The 21,988-nt window shown below is 43.0% G+C and overlaps 1 protein-coding gene across 6 annotated transcripts in view; it reads left to right on the top strand.

Moving 5' to 3' along the window:
• Positions 1 to 21,988, top strand: part of CNTFR (ciliary neurotrophic factor receptor) — a 756,323-nt gene that overhangs the window by 489,656 nt on the left and 244,679 nt on the right. For all 6 annotated transcript variants that reach the window (XM_077474629.1, XM_077474624.1, XM_077474626.1 and 3 more), the window contains one exon: positions 13,550 to 13,780. In XM_077474629.1, coding sequence (XP_077330755.1) covers positions 13,550 to 13,780 — 231 coding nt within the window. The remainder of the gene's footprint in view (positions 1 to 13,549; positions 13,781 to 21,988) is intronic.

Here is a 21,988-nt window from a genome sequence, read left to right as displayed (position 1 = left end):
GATCCTGGAGTACCATCCTGGAATTTACAGCTGAGATCCTTGAATGGGTCATCTACACCGCCCAGAACAACAAGATGATACTCCAGAATCAGCTACCTTTCAGAGACACCAAGGCCAGACAATGCCTGTCGCCTTCAGAAAGGCAGCCATAGTGCCTACAGCAGGGGTCTCAAACTGACGGCCCTCCAGCTGTTGCAAAACTACAAGTCCAAGTCCCATCATGCCTCTGCCTCTGGGAGTCATGCTTGTAACTGTCAGCCTTGCAATGCCTCATGGGACTTGTAGTTCTGCAACAGCTGGAGGGCCACCAATTTGAGACCCCTGGCCTACAGGATGAAATACTGATGCACAATGTCCCTGTATCTCCCATAGTTGACTTTGTCGCTATGCCCCCATTCCTTCTATTTATAGGACCTACAAGATGCCCTGCTGAAGCTTCGCATTCTGGTATCTCCGGTAGTCTGCTTTGCCACCAAGCCCTGTTCTTTTTTCTTACCACAGGACCTAGAGGACACACTGGGAACAAATTGCATGCCTGTACCTCTGTAGTCAGCTTTGCCACTATGCTCTCCATTCCTTCTTCCTATAGGACCTACAGGATGCCTTACAAATGCATCGTGTGCCAGTATCTTTGGGAGTTGGCTTTGTCTCCATGCACCTGATTCCTTCTTATTCTCATAGGATTTACAGGACACTTTACTGACACACAGCATGCCTGTATCTCCCCTAGTCAGCTTTGCAACAACATCCTGTTACAATACATGGCATGCCTATATCTCCTGCAGTAAGCTGTGCGGCCATGCCCCTTGTTCTGCCTTCTTCCCATAGGATGTACAATATGCCCTGTTCACGCACAATTTTCTGTAGTACCATAGTCAGCTTTGTCACCACTCCCTGTTCCTTCATCCTCACATAGAAGATGCCTTCCTGATGCACAGGATACCTGTATCTGCTGTATCAGCTTTGCCACCACGCCCCCTGCCCCCCCTTCTTTCTATAGGACCTACAGGATGCCTTGCCAACACATGAAATGCTTGTATTTGCCATAGTCAGATTTTCTGCCATGTACTCCATTTCTTATTCATCCAATAGGACCTACAGGATGTCTTGTTATTGCAAAACTTGCCTGTAGTCCTATAGTCAGCCAATGTGTTGACATGCTCCCTGCCCACTCTTGCAGAACCTGACAGACACCACCCCACACCCCTAGGGGCTCGGAGAAGAAGAGGGGGTATAGTGGTCATGTGTCAGCCAATAAAAACAAACCACAAAGGTCATTTAAATGCATCTCTGATAATTAAATTTATATGGCATGTGTAAATGAGCTCTTCTAAATGTGGCTGTAAAACCTTGCGAACTCTGTGTTTCTAACTGTGGCTCTTCTCGCTGTGCCACCTGAGATGCTGGTTGGCTCCTTGTAAGATCTCTTAGGCTCTTAGGATAATCTTGCTTTGTCTAATTTTTCTGGTGAAACTTGAGCTCCTTGCTCCTCCCATGAACTTCCTGTTTTAAGCCATGTCTCTTCAATTCTTGTTTGCCAGATTATTGTGCTCTCTCTATAGCAAATATTTTCCACCTTTGCTTACCTGCAGCTGTCCTTATCTCCACTACCACGTTACCAACATTTGACTTGTTCCTTTGACTAAACTTCCAGTTGATCCCAACCTGCAACCACTCATTACCGACCTTTGTCTTGTTCCTTGACTATGCTTTCCCTTGATCCCAACCTGAAACCACTTGCTACTGACCTTTGGCTTATTTCTTGACTACGCTTCCACTTGATCCCAACATGCAGCCACTCATTATCGACCTTTGTCTTGTTCCTTGACTATGCTTTTCTTGATCCCAAACTGCAACCACCTTTGGATTGTTCCTTGACTACTCTTCCGCTTGATCCCAACCTGCAACCACTTGTTACTGACCTTTGGCTTGTTCCTTGACTACGATTACGCTTGATCCTAACCTGAAACCACTTGTTACTGACCTTTGGCTTGTTCCTTGACTATGATTAGGCTTGATCCCAACTTGAAACCACTTGTTACTGACCTTTGGCTTGTTCCTTGACTACGCTTCTACTTGATACCCACCAGCAACCACTTGTTAGCGACCTTTGGCTTGTTCCCTGACTATGTTTCTGCTTGATCCCAACCTGAAACCACTTGTTACTGACCTTTGGCTTGTTCCTTGACTATGATTAGGCTTGATCCCAACTTGAAACCACTTGTTACTGACCTTTGGCTTGTTCCTTGACTACGCTTCTACTTGATACCCACCAGCAACCACTTGTTAGCGACCTTTGGCTTGTTCCCTGACTATGCTTCTGCTTGATGCCAACCTGCAACCACTTGTTACCAACCTTTGACTTGTTCCTTGACTACTTCTGCTTAAAGCGGTTTTGTACACAAAATTGCAAGTTCATCTTATCCAAATCGCTTTGGACCATAGATGCAGATATGACCATTGAAATAAAATAATATGCAGTATTTACCTTATATCTGTAATCTTTATGCCCATTTCCGGGCTCTCCTCCCGTGGGAGTAGGCGTGTTTATCGGCTTCGCAATGATCCCTGGGAACTATTTTAGCTATTTCCTAAGAATCCGTGGGATACACAGTAATGCCGAAATCTCGTGAGATTTCGGAAGGAGGATGCCGGTCACGTGATGAGGGGGCGTGTCCGAAATTGCCATTTTCAAAGTGGGCAGGCAGTTGTATCTGCCATTACCACTATAGCACACGAGGCATGCGCATGAGCAATTGAGCGAATGAGCAATGAGCATGCGCGAGATGGAGCGGTGGATGCTGGGAGCACAGCGTCATCGCATCCAGGAAGTAAATGCTTGTGGGCTTCAAACGCCCACAGTGAAAATGGAAACCGCGGGACTGCATTTTTAAAAGTTATCCTTAGAAATTAAATCGTCACGTAGGGGTTAAAAAGACGCCGATCGTGACTACAAAGACACCTTAGGAATCGCCCACCAGGTAAAAAAATAAAAAAAAATCAGCAGCGGAATCCCGCTTTAATGCCAACCTCCCACTACTCCCACTGACCTTTGGCTTTTTTACTGACTATGCTTTTGCTTGATCCCTACCTGCTATGTCTGCTACTGGACCCTGGCTTGTTAACCTCCTGGTGGGACGATCCTGAGGCCCACAACCTGGTACTAACACACAGCAGAACCCATCTCCGCCTTCAGGAGCTCTGGTGAACACTGGTTAGTGCTTAAATCCTGCATCTCAGTTGAGCCCGTGTCCTCCGTCTGGGTAACCAACATGTGTATTCATCCTGCTGGTTGGTGGGGGCCTCTCTGTCACAATAGCTACTGGTCTCCGAGCCTGACCCCTGACCATGACAGTGGCCATAAATTATGGATTGAACTATGAACATACACTTTAAGTGAAGATAATATAACCAGATAATGAAACATCAAAACACAATATGAATCAGGAATGAGCTGTGCAGGTGGATTGTGTTTTATATAATTCCAGGGACGATCCCCCAGGTATGGAGTGTGCCGGGGATGGCGGCAGATGACATTAGCAGGCCTGTAATGTGAAGCCCCAGGATAGTTGTGTGCGGAGTGCCCCTCCCCCGGGGGACCTGGCATCTCTTCAGCTGAACGCCGACTCTTATCTGCTCCCTCCATATCTCTTATCTCGTAAAGCGTCTCTGCCTGAACCGGCGCACTTGTTTCCGTTTCCCCAGAGGAGGTGAATCTGCTGCGCAGACAAGGAAAACAATTAGCCTGACAATTTAATGAAGAGATGAACAGATGTGAGCCGGGTTCAGCGCTAACCTGCTGCCATTCCTGGAGAGATCCGCCAGACGCGGCACGTCCACCGCCAAAACCGCCATTTCTACTGGAGTGCCAGAACAGAGCCACCCTATAGAACAGATACCGAGAGCTACACCCAGCATACAGGACAAGAGAAGTGGTACTGTGCAGAGTCCATACATACAGAATAAGAACAGATATTGAGAATTACACCCGGCATACAGGACAAGAGTAGTAGTACTGTGCACAGTCCATGCATACAGAATAAGAACAGATATTGAGAATTACACCTGGGATACAGGTCAAGAGTAGTAGTACTGTGCACAGTCTATGCATACAGAATGAGAACAGATACCGAGAATTACACCCGGCATACAGGACAAGAGAAGTAGTACTGTGCAGAGTCCATACATACAGAATAAGAACAGATACTGAGAATTACACCCGGCATACAGGACAAGAGAAGTAGTACTGTGCAGAGTCCATACATACAGAATAAGAACTGATACTGAGAATTACACCCGGCATACAGGACAAGAGAAGTGGTACTGTGCACAGTCCATGCATACAGAATTAGAACAGATACAGAGAATTACACTCAGCATACAGGACAAGAGAAGTGGTACTGTGCAGAGTCCATACATACAGAATTAGAACAGATACAGAGAATTACACCCAGCATACAGGAGAAGAGAAGTGGTGCTGTGCAGAGTCCATACATACAGAATTAGAACAGATACAGAGAATTACACCCGGCATACAGGAGAAGAGAAGTGGTGCTGTGCAGAGTCCATACATACAGAATAAGAACAGATACCGAGAATTACACACGGCATACAGGACAAGAGAAGTAGTACTGTGCAGACTCCATACAAATACCAAGAATCCTCCATCACACAGGATCCAGGCTCACCTCTGGGCTGTCCACATATTTATAGATGTGGCGGTCGCCCTCCACTTCTTATTACAATGGTGACACAGCTATTCAATCATTAGGAACCATTTACATAATTCATTAACCTTATTAGCGTGGAGTGTGCGTCACGAGGCTCGGAGGTTAATGATGAATTAGCGGGACGTCTGCTGGTCATGTGACCAGGACAAGTCATTATTAGTATAGCTATGCAACGCGTCTCCCGGGACCCCGCACTGTCACCTTTATATTTTATTATTCAGTCCCTTGTATTATGATAACCAAATCCCTAAACCTGACCCAACCCTACCCTGATCCCTACCTATTAAGAAAGCCTGTCCAAGCAGTGTTGGGACTTCAAGCACCTATCTATTCAGAGTAAAAATATAATAGACTCATTTTATGAGCTCACTGGCTCCGGCTAGGCTGTTCCCATCATACAAGGATCCTCTCTAGGAAGTCACTCAAAGGAGCACCAAAGAGTCAACAACATCACATAACACACCCAACGCGTTTCCGGGCAGCACACCCCCCCCCCCCTTCATCAGGGCTTAGAGAACTTGAAATCAGAACTTAACTCCCAAAAGGGTGTCCGTTCCATTGAACCCCTTGTTGACTGACGTACATATTAACTAGTTACGGCCCACCCTGCGGCAAGTTGGCTCCCCTGCACGAATCTCCTTTATTGTACATCAGGCACGTACGCGGCGATTTGTGGGCGCACGCCCATTCACGAGCGAGGAGGGGGCCAACCAGCGGATCCGGCGAACTCGATGTCCACCTGTGAGCGCTCCAGAGACAGGCAGAATGGGGATCTGTCAATGTAAAGAAACAGATCCCCGTTCTGACAGGGGAGTAGAGAGAGATCTGCTGTTCCTAGTGATCAGGAACAGCTATCTCTCTCCTCCTCCAGTCAACCCGGCCCCCCATACAGTTAGAAACACCTCCCTCGGGAACACACTTAACCCCTTGATCACCCCCCTAGTGTTAACCCCCTTCTCTGCCAGTGACATTTATACAGTAATCAGTGGCTATTTTTATCTCTGATCGCTGTATAAATGTCACTGGTCCCAAAAACGCGTCAAAAGTGTCCGATCTGTCCGCCGCAATGTCGCAGTCCCGCTAAAAATCACAGATCACCGCTATCACTAGTAAAAGAAAATAATAAAAATGCCATAAAATATATCCCCTATTTTATAGATGCTATAACTTTTGCGCACTTTTGTGCAAACCAATCAATATATGCTTATTTATTATTTTATCAAGAATATGTAGAAGAATACATATTGACCTAAACGGATGAAGAATTATTATTTTTTTTTTTTTTTTTGGGGGGGGGGGGGGTATAATTATTATAGCAAAAAGTAAAAAAATATATTATATAAATATATACATATATATATATATATATATATATAAATTATAATTATATATAATATATTTTTTTTCAAAATTGTCTCTCTTTTTTTATTTATAGCGCAAAAAATAAAAAACGCAGAGGTGATCAAATACCACCAAAAGAAAGCTCTATTTGTGGGGAAAAAAGGATGTTAATTTTGTTTGGGTACAGCGTGGCACGACCGTGCAATTGTCAGTTAAAGCGTCGAAAGTGCCATACTGCAAAAAATGGCCTGGTCAATAAGGGAGTTAATCTTCCGGTCCATAAGTAGTTGAAACGTCCTGTCATCAAATGGTTAGACCAGCATGCAGCAATGATTTTGGTATTTTTTATTTTTATTTTTTATTTTTTAGGCTGATAATTTTTAGCTGATATAGCTGTATAGGTTTTTTTTTTTTTGTTTTGTTTTTTTAGGGAATCTATGTACAGCACCCTGCTGGCTCCTCAAACCAGCCATGATCTTCCTGCATAGAGAATAACAGAGACACAGTGATGATATCCTAGGGTCTTAAATAGAGTATGTAATGAAAACAGAAAGGTTTTATTTAAAATGTTGTAAGAATGTTGAGGGGGGGGGGGGGGCCTAGAAAATTATAATCAGCATTATTTGGGGACTTTATCGCTTTAAGAGGGCGTCTGTTTTCTGAGGTTGTCACTACCAATAAAAGTTTTCTTTGGAAACAAGTAATAAAAAAATAAAAATAAAAAAAAATGAAGTCTCCAGCCTGTCGATAAGCAGTGAGTTTATACTGGCGGCTGTTAGCAAACATCTTTTAACAATAAAACAAATTAATAGATCCCTCTTCTGCGTTTGTTGAGAGCAAAAAAAAAAAAAGAACATTGTGATCTATTAGCTGGCAGGAATGCAAGACGTCTTATAATTAACTGAGAAAGGAATCGGAGAGATGGCGGGGACATTAAGATTATTAATTATCGCGCTCTTAATACGCGGATTGGTATGAGAGATTGGAGCGGCTATTAGTTGTCATCGTATTCATGTCAGGCTAAGTGATTTTGAAACTGATACAAAGTAAACTTTCCTTGTAATGTTTTATATGGGTCGGGTAGCTCAGCCATAAAGCCAAACTCCGGCCACAAATATAACGCTCATACAGAATAACCACAAAGGTGACATCATCACTAAGCTGTACACAGCCAAGAAAGAAAGAAAAATAAATAGAACGAAAAAGAAAAAAAAAAGAAAGATACAAAGAAAGAAATAAGGATAAAATGAAAGAAAAAGAGAAAGAAAGATGCTTAGAAAGAATGAAAGATACATAGAAAAAAGAAAGATACATATACACAGACAAAGAAAGAAAGTGCAATAGAAAGAAAAATAGAAAGAAAGATACAATGAAAGAAAAGAAAAAAAAAAAGATACAGAGAAAGAAAGAATGAAAGATACATAGAAAAAAAAAGAAAGCTACATATATACAAAGAAAGAAAAAGAATGCGAAATAGAAAGAAAAAGAAAGAAAGAAAGATACAATGAAAGAAAAATAGAAAGAAGGAAAAAAAAGATACATACAAAAAAAAATAATGAAAAATGCATAGAAAGAAAGATACATGCAAAGAAAGGAAAAAAAGAAACAAACAAAAAAAAGAAAGATAAATAGACATATAGATACAAAGAAAGAAAGTGAAAGATGCAAAGAAAAATAAATAGCAAAAAAAAAAGAGAGATGGATACAAAGAAAGAAAGAGAGAAATAAAGAAGGATACAAAGAAAGAAATAGAGATGGAAAGAAAGATACAAAGAAATAAGGAGAGAAAGAGAAATAAAGAAAGATACAAAGAAAGATAAATAAAAAAAAAAGAGAGAGAGAAAAAGATTCAAAGAAAAATAAATATAACCAGGAAGCGAGAAGAAAGAAAGAAAGTTAGGATATGGGGCTTGACTTTGGATTGGCAGCTAGAAGTGGGTCATGTCCAGGTCTTCAAGACTGTTGGAGGGATTCCATCATCCACCTAGTATAAATAGGCTCCTAGGCCTCAGAGGGCCCTTGGGCAGCACACATTTGGAGCAGATGGTAAGCCGAACCAGTGATCAGAGTGGGCTATTTAACATTCCTTACATACAGTATATATCTTTGAGGGTTATCTCCAGATTCACGCCACATCAGAACAAGGATGGTGGGAACCCCTCATAATGGGCACAGCAGGTGTACCGGGAACTCAGCACAGGGATGGTGGGAATCCCTCATAATGGGCACAGAAGGTGTATAGACCCAAGAAACTCAGCACAAGAATGGTGGGAACCCCTCGTAATGGGCACAGCAGGGGTACAGATCCAGGAACTCAGCACAGGGATGGTGGAAACCCCTCATAATGGGCACAGCAGGTGTACACACCTTGGAACGCAGCGCAGCGATGGTGAGAACGCTTCATAATGGGCAGACTAGGTGTACAGACCCTGGAACTCAGCACAGGGATGGTGGGGACTCCTCATGATGGGGACAGCAGGTTTACAGACCTGGGAACTCAGCACAGGGATGGTGGGAACCTCTCATAATGGGCACAGCGGGTGTACAGACCCGGGAACTCAGCACAGGGATGGTGGGAACCCCTCATAATGGGCACAGCGGGTGTACAGACCCGGGAACTCAGCACAGGGATGGTGGGAACCCTTCCTAATGGGCACATCAGGTGTACAGACCCGGGAACTCAGCACAGGGATGGTGGGAACCCCTCCTAATGGGCACAGCGGGTGTACAGACCCGGGAACTCAGCACAGGGATGGTGGGAACCCCTCATAATGGGCATATCAGGTGTACAGACCCGGGCACTCAGCACAGGGATGGTGGGAACCTCTCATAATGGGCACAGCAGGTGTACAGACCCGGGAACTCAGCACAGGGATGGTGGGAACCCCTCATAATGGGCACAGCAGGTGTACAGACCCGGGAACTCAGCACAGGGATGGTGGGAACCCCTCATAATGGGCACAGAAGGTGTACAGACCCGGAAACTCAGCACAGGGATGGTGGGGACCCCTCATAATGGGCACAGAAGGTGTACACACCTTTGAACTCAGCACAGGGATGGTATGAAACCCTCATAATGGGCCCACTAGGTGTACAGATCCAGGAACTCAGTACAGCAATGATGAGAACCCCTCATAGTTGGAACAGCAGGTGTTCAGACCCAGGAACTCAGCACATGGATGGTGGAAACCCCTCATAATTGTAACAGCCAATGTACAGACCCAGGAACTCAGCACATGGATGGTGGGGACTTACCAATAGAGTCAGGAATTTCTCCAGCATCCAGAAAACACTGAAACTTGAGTTTGGGGTGGAGTGACCCTTTAATAGTTGGTGCGGTCTGGTTGGATTGAGGCCTGTGGTCAGTTTTCAGTAGACACGCACAGAAGTAATTTAGTTGTTTGTTTAATTCTTTTGGATTGCTCAGCTTGTTTCTTCCCAACACATGATGTGGAGGTCCCTGAGGACTGTGCCGGTTTTATTCTCTCTCTGGGGACCATCATTCATGGAGTTTAGCAGTGACAACAGATTAGTGCGTGGGCAGGGGTCAACCGGCTGGGTCAGAGGTCAAAGGAAAAGACTGGCCACAAGAGCTTCCCTCTGTGACCACATGAAAGAGAGCCTAATTCTGTGTAAACTGGAGACTTCCTCCGCTAACAACTCTGAAACCTTCAACTGAATTCCAGGGGCCAAATCCACAGCACCGCATAGATAGATAGATAGATAGATAGATAGATAGATAGATAGATAGATAGATAGATAGAGAGACAAAGAGATACTAAGAAAGAAAGAGAAAGAAATCTACAACACAGCATCAAAAGATAGATAGATGGATAGATACTTGATTCATAAAGGAATAAAAATAAATAGAGAGATAGAAGAAAAAGAAAGGAAGAAAGAAAGATACAAAAAAAGATACATAGAAAGAAAAAGAAAGGGAGGAAGAAAGATACATAGAAAGAAAGATAATTAAAGAGAAGAGAGAAGGAAGAAAAGAAAGAAGGTAAAGGGAAAAAAATGAAAGCAAGATTTATAGAAAGAAAGATACAAAAAAAAAAAAAAGATACATAGAAAGAAAAAAAAAGGTAGAAAGAAACATACATAGAAAGGAAGAAAGATAATTAAAGAGAAGAAAGAAAGAAGGAAAGAAAGAGAGAAAGATAGCGAAAAAGGAAGAATAGAAAGAAAGATACAAAGAAAATAAGAAAGAAAGATACATAGAAATAAAAAGAAAGGAAAGGAAGAAAGAAAGATATATAGAATGAAATAAAGAAAGATAATTAAAGAGATAGATGAAAGAAAGAAAGAAAGAAAGAAAGAAAGAAAGAAAGAAAGAAAGAAAGAAAGAAAGAAGGAAAGAAAAAGAAATATAATTTAAGAAAAATCAAGGAAAGGAAGAAGGAAAAAGGAAGAAACAAAATGAAAGCAAGATTCATAGACTGATACAAAAATAAAAATATAAAGAAAGATTCATAGAAAGAAAAAGAAAAGAAGAAATAAAGATACAAACTAAAAAGAAAGAAAGATACATAGAAAGAAAAAGAAAGGGAGAAAGAAAAATAATTAAAGAGAAGAAAGAAAGATACAAAGAAAAAAAGAAAGAAATATACATAGAAAGAAAAAGAAAGGGAAGAAAGAAAGAAAGATATAGAGAACAAAAGAGAGTAAAAGAAAGAGAGTAAAAAAAGTAAAAAGAGAGTAAAAGAAAGATGCATATAAAGAAAGATACATAGAAAGAAAGAAATAAAAATAGAAAGCAAGAGAGAAAGAAAGAAAGAAAGAAAGAGAAATAAAGATAATTAGAGCGATAGATGAAATAAAGAGAAAAGTAAATATGGTACAGCAATCATGTAATATCTGAAGCCCCTCCCAATAACATTCCAATGATGGCTCTCTGTAGATTCTCATTATCATTTCCCTTTCCTATTACTACTTTGTAATGTTTGTAATGAAAGGAAGAGAGATACTTCTAGAAATGTCGCCCCCTGGCTGTCATGCTGATCCTCTGGCCTCAGTATCTCAGGTTCTCACTTTCTGAGTTTCTGACCTGATGATGAGGAAAGTCAGAGACAACTGGAATGTCCCGATCTGCATGTTCTGGGCCGGCATTGAAGCCGGAGGCTCAGCATGATGGCCGGGTCACCAGCATTACTCTACGAGAACAGTAATGATAGTCTTGTTTGTCACATGACTGGTTCCCTTTAAGGCCGTGCACCCCCCCCCCCCCCCCCCCCGGCATGGGCACCTGGAGTGGTAGTTCAGGTCATTTAGGTAAATGAGGGAACGGTTTTCCCATTTGCCAGGCTGTGTGCCGAGCGCGCTGAGCGTCTGATCCCGGGGGGCACAATAATGTCCCAGACCTTGTCTGTACAGGCACAATATGGCTTATTACCTGCAGATACCGCGGGGATGTGCCGATTCTCCTAACAGGTCACAGTCCTGTACGGCGGGAGAAGTGCCACGTGGATATTTGGGGGGGTAATCTGATCACCATTTTTAGAGATTTCAGAGGAGCGCCAAATACAGACACAGCCTGTTTATTGTATTCATTTAAATGGGGTTCACACTTTTTTGACGCATCGACATGTGTGCTGATGTGTGTTGTTGTGTGTCAGTGTGCTTTGTGTTAAGGCGGCACCTGGCTGAAAGAGTGCCCCCCCCCCCCAACACCCCAAACTACACAAAGAGGTGCAACAAAGAACGAATGGCACCGCACCACACCAAGGCCACAACATGCGCATGCCCACAGGCTGAACAATGTGAATGGATAACTTTAAGTTTTCTTTGTGAAAGAAAGAAAAGAGAAATAAAGAAAGAAAGAAAGATACATAGAAAGATAGAGCGATACATAGAAAGAGAGAAAGAAAACTAGAAAGAGAGAAAGTTATATAGAAAGAAAGATACAGAGAAAGAAAGTAGGAAAGATGCATAGATAGAGAGAGAAAGATAATAGAAAGAAAGAAAGATAAATAGAAAGAAAGATACAAAGAAAGAAAGAGAAAGAAAGAAACGAAGAAAGAGAAAGAAAGAAAGCTGCATAGAAAGAAAGATAAAATGAAAGAAAGATAAAAAGAAAGATACATAGAAAGATACAAAAAAAGAAAGAAAGATACATAGAAAGATAACTAGAAAGAGAGAACGTTATATAGAAAGATACAAAGAAAGAAGGTAGGAAAGATACATAAAACGAGAGAAAGATAAATAGAAAGAAAGATACAAAGAAAGAAAGAAAGAACAATACATAGAAAGAGAGAACGATAACTAGAAAGAGAGAAAGTTAGATAGAAAGAAAGATACAAAGAAAGTAAGAAAGATACAAAGAAAGAGAGAAAGATAAATAGAAAGAAAGATACATAGAAAGAGAGAACGATAAAGAGAAAGAAAGATACATAGAAAGAGAGAAAGATAACTAGAAAGAGAGAACGTTAGATAGAAAGAAAGATACAAAGAAAGAAAGAAAGAAAGAACAATACATAGAAAGAGAGAAAGATAACTAGAAAAAGAGAAAGTTAGATAGAAAGATACAAAGAAAGTAAGAAAGATACATTGAAAGAGAGAACGATAAATATAAAGAAAGAAAGATAAATACAAAGAAAGATACATAGAAAGAGAGAAAGATAAATGGAAAGAAAAATAACTAGAAAGAAAGATACAAAGAGAGAAAGAAAGAACAATACATAGAAAGAAAGATAACTAGAAAGAGAGAAAGTTAAATAGAAAGAAAGATACAAAGAAAGTAAGAAAGATACATAGAAAGAGAAAAAGATAAATAGAAAGAAAGATACATAGAAAGAAAGAAAAAATACATAGAAAGAGAGAAAGATAAATAGAAAGGGAGAAAGATATATAGGAAAAAGAAAGAAAAACAAAAGGTAAATAGAAATCAAGATAGAAAGAAAGAAAAATAAAGATAACGAGATAGATCAAAGAACAAAAGAAAGAAAGATACATAGAAAGCAATATACAAATAAAGAAAGATAGATATAAAGATGTAGATCAAAGAAAGAAAGATAATTGGAGAGATAGATGAAAGAGAAAGGCCACCAAGTCCATAACATGTGCATAGGCGCAGCAATGTGAATGGATAACTTTAAGTTTGCTTTGCACTCTGTATATCACAAACCATTATTTTTATTTAAATAAAATCCTTGTTTTTCCCCCCCCCCCCAACATTTGTTCTATCTCAGTGCTGCTGATCTCACGCAGCCTCTTTGCAGCCACTTCCTGCCTTCATATACAACCAAAACGACTGCATGACATTTCTCAGGGTGGGTGCCCTCTAGTGGCCATTAGGCTGTAATTGCTGATCGGGGTGGTTCAGGAAAATACCACATTACGACCATTAGATGGCGCTCATGGTCATAAGAAATAAATATCAAACACCTGACGGCTATTATTTGTGAAGACGGTATGAATTGTGTTTGTGTGTCCAATAAAGTGACCTCTAACGTGACGCCATGATATTTTATCTCCCACAGATCCCCACCTCCAGTACGAGAAGATGGGCTCAGACGCGGTGGTAAAGTGCGGGTCTCTGGACTTCGACTTCCCCGTCACGTGGACTGTAAACGGGACGGACATTGACAGTTCCCAGCAGAACGGCTCCTCTCTGGTCTTACACAACCTCAATATATCACACAATGGATTATATTCCTGTTTTGAGGGATCTTCCTGGAATCTCCGGCACCAGACCGTCCTCAGAGTCGGCTGTGAGTAGATCTTCAGATCTTTCATTGTTTTCTAAAAAAGATAATGGGACCTTACTCCACCACCAGATATATTCATGGAGGAGAAGATCCCACTGAGAGGAGAAAAAAAACAAATAGTTGACGTTCTCCTGGCATGCCTGCACTCCACCGGTGGTGGTCACTTGACTAATGACAAGGCTTCGATCAGCTGAGGTCTTCAGTAAAGTGCCACAATCATCCCCATCTAGTTTGCTTACAAACAGAAGCCAGCCAGGGAACTTTCATTTAGTGTTGGAGGTGCTGCTGCTGTTAAATGACAGACCCCCTGCTGGTTGGTGTAGAACATAAGCTCATCCCTAATTATAATGTTTCTAGAGTATGGTCATGACCATATTTAGTCAATGCCACCCTGCATCTCCATTAAGGTTTGTTTACAAACAGAAGCCAGCCAGGGAGCTTTCATTTAGTGGTGGAGATGCTGCTGCTAAATGACAGAACCCCTGCTGGTTGGTGTAGAACATAAGCTTATTCCTAATTATAATGTTTCTAGAGAGTGGTCATGACCATATTTAGTCAGTGCCACCCTGAATCTCCATTAAGGTTTGTTTACAAACAAAAGCCAGCCAGGGAGCTTTCATTTAGTGGTGAAGATGCTGCTGCTGAATGACAGAACCCCTGCTGGTTGGTGTAGAACATAAGCTCATCCCTAATTATACTGTTTCTAGAGTATGGTTGTGACCATATTCAGTCAATGTCACCCTGAATCTCCATTAAGGTTTGTTTACAAACATAAGCCAGTCAGGGAGCTTTCATTTAGTGGTGGAGGTGCTGCTGCTGTTAAATGACAAACCCCCTGCTGGTTGGTGTAGAACATAAGCTTATCCCTAATTATACTGTTTCTAGAGTATAGTCATGACCATATTCAGTCAATGTCATCCTGCATCTCCATTAAGGTTGGTTTACAAACAGAAGCCAGCCCGGGAGCTTTCATTTAGTGGTGGAGGTGCTGCTGCTGTTAAATGACAGACCCCTTGCTGGTTGGCGTAGAACATACACTTATCCCTAATTATAATGTTTCTAGAGTATAGCCATGATCATATTCAGTCAATGTCACCCTGCATCTCCATTAAGGTTTGTTTACAAACATAAGCCAGCCAGGGAGCTTTCATTTAGTGGTGGAGGTGCTGCTGCTGTTAAATGACGGACCCCCTGCTGGTTGGTGTAGAACATAAGCTTATCCCTAATTATAATGTTTCTAGAGTATGGTCATGACCATATTTAGTCAATGTCACCCTGCATCTCCATTAAGGTTTGTTTACAAACAGAAGCCAGCCAGGGAGCTTTCATTTAGTGCTGCTGCTGTTAAATGACAGATCCCCTGCTGGTTGCTTTACAAACAGCATCTGGGGACTTGCATGGGCAAATTGTGCAAATATAACAAGTTTGTTCCAACAATCCATCGAACTGCAAACATTTTGGGTTTGGGTTGAATGTGAGCTCGTCCCCAAGTATAATGTTTCTAGAAAATGGTGAAAGTTCATATTTAGTCAATGATGTCACCCTGCGTCCCCATCTGGCTTTTTTACAAATGGAAGCTGGTCAGGGAGCTTTCATTTAGTTGTGGAGGTGTTACTGCTGCTAAGTGACAGATCCCCTGCTGGTTATGTTACAAATAGCTGAGAGTGTGCATGGGCAAACTGGGCAAATGTAACAGGTTTTACCGACAATGCGCTAAACTGCAAAGAGCAGAGGTGGCAGTGCTACGGCTGATAAATGACAGCTTCCCTGTGGGTTTGTTTACAAATAGAAGCTGGTCAGGGAGCTTTCATTTACTGGTGGCAGTGCTACTGCTGATAAATGACAGAGCCCCTGCTGGTTTATTTACAAACAGAAGCTGGTCAGGGAGCTTTCATTTACTGGTGGCAGTGCTACTGATGATAAATGACAGAGCCCCTGCTGGTTTATTTACAAACAGAAGCTGGTCAGGGAGCTTTCATTTACTGGTGGCAGTGCTACTGTCGCTAAATAAAAAATCCCCTGCTGGTTTATTTACATACAGAAGCTGGTCAGGGAGCTTTCATTTAGTGTTGACAGTGCTACTGCTGCTAAATGACCGATCCCCTGTTGTTTTCTTACAAACAGAAGCTGGGGATTTGTATGTGCAAACCACCAAATGTAAGGAGTTTGTTTAATGATCCTCCGAGCTGCAAATGGTCTGGGTTTGGGTCAAATGTGAGATCATCTCTAATAGGGTCGTGATCATATTTAGTCAATGGTGTCACCCTACATTCCAATCTAGTTTGTTTACAAATTGAATCTGACCAGGGATCTTTCAATTAGTGGTGGAGCTGCTGCTGCAAAATGATAGGCCCCCTGCTGACTGGTGTAGAATGCAAGCTCATCCCTAATTATAATGTTTCTAGAGTGAGGTTATGACCATAGTTAGTCAATGATGTCACCCTACATCTCCATTTAGTTTGTTTACAAACAGAGGCCGGCTACGGAGCTTTCATTTAGAGGAGGAGGTGCTCCTGCTTCTAAGTGACAGATCCCCTGTTGGTTTGGCTCGAATGTGAGATCATCTCTAATTATGTTTCTTAGAATAGGGTCGTGATCATATTTAGTCAATGATGTCACTCTGCATCTCAATCTAGTTTGTTTGCAAATGGAATCTGACCAGGGAGCTTTCATTTAGTGGTGCAGCTGCTGCTGCAGAATGACTGACCCCCTGCTGGCTGGTGTAGAATGCAAGCTCATCCCTAATTATAATGCTTCTAGAGTGAGGTTATGACCGTATTTAGTCAATGATGTCACCCTGCATCTCCATTTAGTTTGTTTACAAGCAGAGGCCGGCTAAGGAGCTTTCATTTAAAGGTGGAGGTGCTACTGAAGTTAAATAACAGATCCCCTGCTGGTTTGGCTCGAATGTGTGATCATCTCTAATTATGTTTCTAGATAGGGTCATGATCATATTTAGTCAATGATGTCATCATGCATCCCTGTCTAGTTTATTTACAAATGGAACCTGGCCAGGGAGCTTTTATTTAGTGGTGGAGCTGCTGCTGCAGAATGACAGATCCCCTGCTGGCTGGTGTAGAACGCAAGCTCATTCCTAATTATAATGTTTCTAGAGTGAGGTTAAGACCATATTTAGTCAATGATGTCACCCTGCATCCCCATCTAGTTTGTTTACAAATATAATCTGACCAGGGAGCTTTCATTTAGTGGTGGAGTTGCTGCTGCTAAACAAAAAATCCCCTGCTGGTTGGTGTAGAATGCAAGCTCATCCCTAATTATAATGTTTCTAGAGTGTAGTCATGACCATATTTAGTCAATGATGTCACCCTGTATCTCCATTTAGTTTGTTTACAGAGGCCAGCTAAGGAGCTTTCATTTACAGGTGGAGGTGCTACTGCTGCTAAATAACAGATCCCATGCTGGTTTCCCTCGAATGTGAAGATCATCTCTAATTATGTTTCTTAGAATAGGGTCGTGATCATATTTAGTCAATGATGTCACCCTGCATCCCCATCTAGTTTGTTTACAAATAGAATCTGCCCAGGGAACTTTCATTTAGTGGTGGAGCTGCTGCTATATGACAGATCCCCTGCTGGTTTGGGTTGAATGTGAGCTCATCGTTAATTATGTTTCTAGAATACTTTGATTCGTAGTGCAAACTGTATATTTTTGGTATTACTGTGGAAATCAGTTCTTTTCTTTCGGTATGAATATTATATTTAAATAAAAGTTTTTGTGCCGGGAGTTCAGCTTTAAAGCGCCCCCCCTCCCCCCCTTCTTACGCCGAGCTGATTTACTTTAGGAAGAGACTCGCGGCCCTTTTTTTCACGCCGCCATAAATATTGTATCAACTTTTTTTTTATGAGCTCCAGTGAACTTCGCCTTAAGGTGCAAAACAGATTGAAGTTGATTGATTTTATTTTCAGGTTCTAAGAGACATATTTAGGCAAATCCATTTCTCCAGTCGGCGTGGATTCGCGATAATATCGTTGGGTGAGACAGAGCGCTGGAGGAACGTCTGAATCCCGCTGTGATAAAATAGGTGTATAGACCTTACCCCCCCCACCACCACCACCACCCCTCCTTCATATTCAGTATATTCAAATAGAAGTCCTCCATGACTTATGTGATGCACATTTAAGCCACCTACTCACGGGGGTCACGATTATCAAACGCCGTGCCGAATCAACCGACATGGACCTACCACCAGACGTATATTTTCATAAGTCCATGAATGCTAAGTGGTTCCAGGTATTTATAACGCCTTACTATGACCACAGGATCCCACACTCTGCCTGTTTTTCTCTCCAGAAGGACATCACCGTCTCGTGTTAAGGTATGGTCTAGGGCAGTGATGGCGAACCTTGGCACCCCAGATGTTTTGGAACTACATTTCCCATGATGATCATGCACACTGCAGTGTAGGCGAGCATCATGAGAAATGTAGTTCCAAAACATCTGGGGTGCCAAGGTTCACCATCACTGGTCTAGGGTCAATATACTTGTAGACTGAGATGCCACCTCAGAGGAGGCTTTAGTCATGTGGATCCTGATGCCCACTGCAGGAGAGGAGACTGTGGAAATACTTTCCTCCTGCCTGAAGAAGACTGGTGACATCATCTCAGGATATGTAAAGTCACTGGAGTGAAGAAGACACAATGGTTGGACAGGGCCAACGTGGAAGCATAGTGCAACAGCAGCACCCAGCACTATGACCCGGGCATCTCCTGCCTCTACCAAGAGATTTGTAAAGTAATAGACATAGTTATGGGATTTCTCCTATCGGGTGACAGGACAAGGTCTTTTAGCACCACGGTGTGTCCCCCCACCCTTGGGCTATTAACTACTTTAGCATAGCTTGCAGGTCCTGCCCTTTTCGCTGTGGACTTCTTCAGAAGCATGAGTTACAGGTCCTGTCCCATAGTTATGTTATGTCTACAGGTCCTGTCCTTTTTGCTGTGGACTTCTTCGGTAGTATAGGTTGCAGATCTTGCCCAATTTCTGGTTGACTGCTTCAGCCGCATGGGTTACAAATGCTACTTTTTTTTGCTGTGGACTTCTTCAGAAGCATAGGTTGCAGACGATGCCCTTGTTACTGAGGACTTCTTTAGAAGTATAGGTTGCTGGTACTGCTCTTGTTGCTGAGGACTTCTTCAGAAGAATAGGTTGCAGGTGCTGCCCTTGTTGCTGAGGACTTCGTCAGAAGAATAGGTTGCAGGTGCTGCCCTTGTTGCTGAGGACTTCTTCAGAAGCATAGGTTGCAGGTGCTGCCCTTGTTGCTGAGGACTTCTTCAGAAGCATAGGTTGCAGGTGCTGCTCTTTTTGCTGTGGACTTCTTCTGAAGCATAGGTCAGACAATTCCCTTGTTGCTGAGGACTTCTTCAGAAGCATAGGTTGCAGGTCCTGTCCATTTTCTGGTTGACTACTTCCTAGCATAGGCTGGAGGTGCTTCTTCAGAAAGCGTAGGTTGCAAGTAATGCCCTTGTTACTGAGGACTTCTTCAGAAGCATAGGTTGCAGGTGATGCCCTTGTTGCTGAGGACTTCTTCAGAAGTATAGGTTGCTGGTACTGCTCTTGTTGCTGAGGACTTCTTCAGAAGAATAAGTTGCAGGCGATGCCCTTGTTACTGAGGACTTCTTCAGAAGCATAGGTTGCAGGTGATGCCCTTGTTGTTGAGGACTTCTTCAGAAGCATAGGCTGGAGGTCCCGCCCATTTTCTGGTTGACTACTTTAGCAGTATAGGCTGCAGGGGCTGCCCTTGTTGCTGAGGACTTCTTCAGAAGCATAGGTTGCAGACGATGCCCTTGTTGCTGAGGAATTCTTCAGAAGCATAGGTTGCAGGTAATGCCCTTGTTGCTGAGGACTTCTTCAGAAGCATAGGCTGCAGGTAATGCCCTTGTTGCTGAGGACTTCTTCAGAAGCATAGGTCAGGTGCTGCCCTTGTTACTGAGGACATCTTCAGAAGCATAGGTTGCAAGTCATGCACTTGTTGCTGAGGACATCTTCAAAAGCATAGGTTGCAGGTGCTGCCCTTGTTGCTGGGGACTTCTTCTGAAGTATAGGTTGCAGGTGATGCACTTGTTGCTGAGGACTTCTTCAGAAGCATAGGTTGCAGGTGCTGCTCTTTTTGCTGTGGACTTCTTTAGAAGCATAGGTTGCAGGTGCTGCTATTATTGCTGTGGCCTTCTTCAGAAGCAAAGGTCAGGTGGTGCCCTTGTTACCGAGGACTTCTTCAGAAGCATAGGTTGCAGGTCCTGCCCATTTTCTGGTTGACTACTTCAGCAGCATAGGCTGCAGGTGCTTCTTCAGAAGCATAGGTTGCAAGTAATGCCCTTTGTTGCTGAGGACTTTTTCAGAAGCATAGGTCAGGTGCTGCCCTTGTTACTGAGGACATCTTCAGAAGCATAGGTTGCAGGTGATGCACTTGTTGCTAAAGGACATCTTTAAAAGCATAGGTTGCAGGTGATGCCCTTGTTGCTGAGGACTTCTTCAGAAGTATAGGTTGCTGGTACTGCTCTTGTTGCTGAGGACTTCTTCAGAAGAATAAGTTGCAGGCGATGCCCTTGTTACTGAGGACTTCTTCAGAAGCATAGGTTGCAGGTGATGCCCTTGTTGTTGAGGACTTCTTCAGAAGCATAGGCTGGAGGTCCCGCCCATTTTCTGGTTGACTACTTTAGCAGTATAGGCTGCAGGGGCTGCCCTTGTTGCTGAGGACTTCTTCAGAAGCACAGGTTGCAGACGATGCCCTTGTTGCTGAGGAATTCTTCAGAAGCATAGGTTGCAGGTAATGTCCTTGTTGCTGAGGACTTCTTCAGAAGCATAGGTCAGGTGCTGCCCTTGTTACTGAGGACATCTTCAGAAGCATAGGTTGCAAGTCATGCACTTGTTGCTGAGGACATCTTCAAAAGCATAGGTTGCAGGTGCTGCCCTTGTTGCTGGGGACTTCTTCTGAAGTATAGGTTGCAGGTGATGCACTTGTTGCTGAGGACTTCTTCAGAAGCATAGGTTGCAGGTGCTGCTCTTTTTGCTGTGGACTTCTTTAGAAGCATAGGTTGCAGGTGCTGCTATTATTGCTGTGGCCTTCTTCAGAAGCAAAGGTCAGGTGGTGCCCTTGTTACCGAGGACTTCTTCAGAAGCATAGGTTGCAGGTCCTGCCCATTTTCTGGTTGACTACTTCAGCAGCATAGGCTGCAGGTGCTTCTTCAGAAGCATAGGTTGCAAGTAATGCCCTTTGTTGCTGAGGACTTTTTCAGAAGCATAGGTCAGGTGCTGCCCTTGTTACTGAGGACATCTTCAGAAGCATAGGTTGCAGGTGATGCACTTGTTGCTGAGGACATCTTTAAAAGCATAGGTTGCAGGTGCTGCCCTTGTTGCTGGGGACTTCTTCTGAAGTATATGTTGCAGGTGATGCACTTGTTGCTGAGGACTTCTTCAGAAGCATAGGTTGCAGGTGCTGCTCTTTTTGCTGTGGACTTCTTTAGAAGCATAGGTTGCAGGTGCTGCTATTATTGCTGTGGCCTTCTTCAGAAGAAAAGGTCAGGTGGTGCCCTTGTTACCGAGGACTTCTTCAGAAGCAAAGGTTGCAGGTCCTGCCCATTTTCTGGTTGACTACTTCAGCAGCATAGGCTGCAGGTGCTTCTTCAGAAGCATAGGTTGCAAGTAATGCCCTTGTTGCTGAGGACATCTTCAGAAGCATAGGTCAGGTGCTGCCCTTGTTACTGAGGACTTCTTCAGAAGCATAGGTTGCAGGTGATGCAGTTGTTGCTGGGGACTTCTTCAGAAACATAGGTTGCAGGTGCTGCTCTTTTTGCTCTGGACTTCTTCAGAAGCAAAGGTCAGGTTATGCCCTTGTTACTGAGGACTTCTTCAGAAGCATAGGTTGCAGGTGCTGCTCTTTTTGCTGTGGACTTCTTCAGAATCATAGGACAGGTGATGCCCTTGTTACTGAGGACTTCTTCAGAAGCATAGGTTGCAGGTGCCGCTCTTTTTGCTGTGGACTTCTTCAGAAGCATAGGTTGCAGGTGATGCACTTGTTGCTGAGGACTTCTTCAGAAGAATAGGTTGCAGGTGCTGCCCTTGTTGCAGTGGACTTCTTCAGAAGCATAGGTTGCAGGTGCTGCTCTTTTTGCTGAGGACTTCTTCAGAAGCATAGGTTTCAGGTGCTGCTATTATTGCTGTGGCCTTCTTCAGAAGCAAAGGTCAGGTGATGCC

The sequence above is a fragment of the Lithobates pipiens genome, unplaced genomic scaffold (assembly GCF_037356315.1).
Source record: "Lithobates pipiens isolate NorthernLeopardFrog02 unplaced genomic scaffold, aLitPip1_a1.2 Scaffold_97, whole genome shotgun sequence".
Taxonomy (NCBI): domain Eukaryota; kingdom Metazoa; phylum Chordata; class Amphibia; order Anura; family Ranidae; genus Lithobates; species Lithobates pipiens.
This window is presented reverse-complemented; position numbering and strand designations above follow the sequence as displayed.